This window comes from Thunnus albacares, chromosome 2, assembly GCF_914725855.1.
Source record: "Thunnus albacares chromosome 2, fThuAlb1.1, whole genome shotgun sequence".
NCBI classification, from domain to species: Eukaryota; Metazoa; Chordata; class Actinopteri; order Scombriformes; family Scombridae; genus Thunnus; species Thunnus albacares.
Genome location: NC_058107.1, coordinates 33,486,495 through 33,490,610, shown reverse-complemented (window position 1 = coordinate 33,490,610; position 4,116 = coordinate 33,486,495). Strand labels below are relative to the sequence as shown.

At 39.1% G+C, this 4,116-nt stretch overlaps 1 protein-coding gene across 3 annotated transcripts in view; it reads left to right on the top strand.

Annotated features, from left to right (window-relative positions):
- Positions 1 to 2,334: 2,334 nt before the first annotated feature.
- slc4a4a (solute carrier family 4 member 4a) overlaps positions 2,335 to 4,116 on the top strand; it is a 72,129-nt gene continuing 70,347 nt past the window's right edge. For all 3 annotated transcript variants that reach the window (XM_044331531.1, XM_044331524.1, XM_044331516.1), the window contains exons 1-2: positions 2,335 to 2,564; positions 3,360 to 3,457. In XM_044331531.1, coding sequence (XP_044187466.1) covers positions 3,441 to 3,457 — 17 coding nt within the window. In that variant the 5' untranslated portion in view covers positions 2,335 to 2,564; positions 3,360 to 3,440. The remainder of the gene's footprint in view (positions 2,565 to 3,359; positions 3,458 to 4,116) is intronic.

Below are 4,116 nucleotides of genomic sequence, written 5' to 3'. Positions count from 1 at the left end.
TACTTAAGTGCAATTTTGAGGTACTTGTACTTTACTTGAATATTTCCATTTAATGCATTTATTTGACAGTTTTTTTCAGATGAAGATTTGACCCAATGGATAACATAAGAAGCTTTTAAAATACAACATCTAGTTAAGGATTAAACCAGTGGTTTCAAACCTTTTTGGCTTTCGATGTCTTACAAAAAGCAGTGTGTAGTCAGGGTCACATTTCAGATGTCTATGAGTTGTTAACAGCTCTGCCAAATAGTGATTTTTCCCTCTAAATTTCTCACATTGTTTCATTTCAATATACGTTCAAGTGATTTAATATTTCACCAAAAATCAAAGATTAGAGAAAAAGTCCAAACACTGAAAACAGATTTGTGTATCAGAACTTCAGAACTTTGTTTTTTCTTCTTTCCTCTCCCATTAATCATCTCACGACCCCTCAGATTTATCTGGCGACCCTTTGGAGGGGCCCGTCCCCTAGGTTGGGAACCACTGGACTAAACTAGCTAACTGTATATAAAGTAGTTGAAACTAGCTCCACCTCCAGCAGCTACAACAGTAACATGCTGCTCTAACACTGATGCTTCATTATTAATAATCTAATGATGTCATATATAATAATATATCAGTCAGAGGGACCAAACCACTACTTTTACTGCAATACTTGAAGAACATTTTGCTATTAACACTTATGTACTTTAACTTAAGTAGTTTTCCTGCAGGACTTTTACATGTAATGGAGTATTTTTACATTTCTGTATTGATACTTAAGTAAAGGATCTGAGTACTTCTTCCACCACTGCTGTCCACCTCAACTGACACATTATTGAAGTGCGCATGCGTGAACCGTTACAACCGCCACAAAACTTCAAGAAAAACTAATTGAAGAACTGTAAATATAATATAACATTAACAATATATAAATTCTAGCATTTTCAGTTTGTCAAAATTGTCAATACCAGATCATGTTACTTCATTCCAGTGAAGTGAGTAATTTTAAAAGCCAAAAAAATATATTTTTAATCCATGACAGCTGTAGTGTAACAGCTAACGTACATAGCTTAACGTACATTATAGCATTGCTAAACTGCAGAAAATCTGTTCGCCTTTTCACTTAAAAAGAAAAAGAAACTGAAGTAAGTGTAGCATTATTAGCCAACAACATGTAAACAGGGCTATTTTCTTAATAACATTAGCTACTAGTTTATAGTAAGGCACTGGCTACGGAACCAGTGCAATAATTTACCGACCACTGACACGGAACGGGATTCCCTGCCAGTAACGTTAGTCAACAGGCTGTTGATCCGGACTGGTTTTCGTGCCGATAGTAGTTTTTCATCTATTGGTAAAGTTATATAAACACCTTTTCAACAGGAGGGTGGCATTGTTGGAGGGGGGAACAGACTTTGACACAACACCCGACCTCTTGTAGACCACTAACCGGACTTTGTTTGATCTTTATTATCTGTATTATCATTTTTCAATATTTGAAAATATACTTGCTGCAGCTCTGCTTTAAATACAACCTGAAGAATCATCTAAAAGTCATATTTTCAGCTGATTACCGTTGTAGGTATATCTGTTAAGTTGAAGCTGATATAACAGGTCACAAATGGATGTTCATTAAAAAAATGTCAACTCAACTCTGATGTTGACAGCAAATAATTGCATGTGGCCACCAACAGATGGCGCTGTAGATTCAAACTACACAATCCACAGCTGAAATATGTAAACAATCCTATCAAGGGTCCCATATGAGGACTCTGTAGTAATCCTGCAATGCATTGTAATGGGATGCTCGACAAATATCCCAAATATGTTAGTTTAGGAGTTTTACAGTGATGCTTTATCTGTATGATTAGGCGTTAAAAACAATATAAAGTGTCACAAAAATATCCTAGTGCCACAGGTACGCTTCAGCTTTACAGAAGGAAAACAAAATTAAACAGACATATTTATAATTGGGGCAGATGCCAACAGAAATGCAAAGGATAAACAAGGATATAACCACCCGTAGTTCCACAAATCAGGAATGTTTAAAGTCCAAAAGTTTTGGCTTTGGTCGCTTTTGTTTGCATTTTTTTTAATGTACAATACCTTTATGTATGTATTTGCGTTATCATTTCTAACCAGATGTTGTCAATATGAATTTTAATTACATAGACAACAAATACTCTCCTGTTTATGTTTTCAATAACGTCCACAGATTGCTGACTTAATGTTGAACTGTGTGTGTTCAAACATTGACCCTGGCTGGCATATCTGCACAAAGACTTGGTTCAATTGAAGGTGGTGGGGTAGGGGGGTAGGAGGGAGTAGGGGGTGGGGGGGTGGAGGGGGGGGGGGGGCTGTTACAGGGATGATGTTGCAGCAGTGGAGCAGTTTGACCTCCCACTGGAGGAGTGGCGTTGACAGAAGGATGGTCCAGTAGATAGAGGCGGCAGCATGCTGAGCGCAGCCGCCGCACAATGCCACATACAAACTGAGCAGTGGAAGTCGACTTTACCTTCATGCCACCGCAGGGGTGACAACTGGATCCAAACGCACGCAGAGCCAAAGATCAACATACAGCGGTAAGACATTTACCCTTTTTCCAACTTTTAAGTTTTTGACAACTGAAACTAATTTCTGCAGGCCTTGTGTACATGTGCGCGTTTTGTTGATTTACCTAACAACGTGTCAATCGTTCCTCCAGGACTTCAGCGACCTTATCGTGCTTTATGTCGCTTTTGATGCATTTTGAGTCATGCTATCTGCGTGGTCTCAAGTTTTGGTTGAAATGTTGTAATTTATTGCGCGATTAGAGGGTGCCTTGTGCGTAAATGCGCAGCTGGAAAGAGCGTTTTGTTTTGGTCAAGCGGTTTGTTGGAGCCAGCTGCAATGCTTACAGTGCATCTGTAATACTCAAAAGTGAGTTTACAGTGATTTTATGCTTCTATTTGCAATGTAGTGCTTTTCACCATTAGGTGTTTGGAGCAAAATAAGCAGCTGCATTCAATTTTGAACTCCTATAGTTTCCTGAATGTATCATAGGATCACTACAGTTATTATAAATGGCTATAAAGAGAGTGTCAGCATTATTTTTTGTGTGATATTCCTTATCAAGTGTATGTGATCATTTTATCTTGCTTCATCCTCAATCATACTTTCTGAACTAACAGCACCTGCAGTATAAGTCTAATTGTAACATCTGTACTGTATATTTTCCTTTTTGAGTGTTTTCATGGTGAAAATTGTCACTGTCCTTCCTTCAGTGAAGCATTTCGGTTGTGAAAGGCTCTGTGAGTGTGTGTGTGTGTGAGTGTGTGTGTGTGCGGTGAGTCCACAGAGAGCAGAGAAGTGACCCCTCCGATTTGTTACTTTGTCAGATCAAACATCAGCAGCTGCTCCGGTGATCCGCTCCGCTCAGCACATTCAGTAAGGAGCTTTATCACACGCAACCTGAAGAGATGAGCGGCGGCAAGAAGTAAGTGGCATCGACAAGCCTCACAGGGGTGCTTTTTACTCTACGCCTAGCTAATTTATCTTAAATAAACCGAGAACCCCCGAGTGTAAAAGAGAGCCTACAAGCTACAGGCTGCAGGTGTTTATTATGGGGTGTGTGCACTTTTAGGAGCAGGTGGTTCAGTAATGAGGCTGACAAGATAAAGAAGATGATCTGACTGGCAAGAAGGTGATATTTATGTTTTCAAACCATGCTTTCAGACTGGGGTGGGCTGTAGCCAATTTTCAAGTTTATAGAAAATCATATCTAATCTACTCTGTATACTCGTCTAACAAATTCCATCTGTATAGCCAAACCTGGGTGTTTCTTAAAGGTCATTTAGAGTTTGAACATGTTAAAGTTTAAACATCAAGACACGAACAGCCATGTAATTGCTTCTCCAGGATCCTGGCCTCGGAGCAGAACATACCTCAGATACAATTGTGTGTGTAAACTCCCGATCAGAACGACCCTAAACACACGACCTTTGTTGCTCTTATGCCGCACGATTACAGCTGTCATTGAGAAGCCTGAAATCAGGTTAATGTTAGATCTGAGAGGAACATTCTCACCTACATTCAGTTTTATTTTAAAGGTGACTATTTTGACCTGAAACTGAATGATGGAGCTTTTAACTTTAA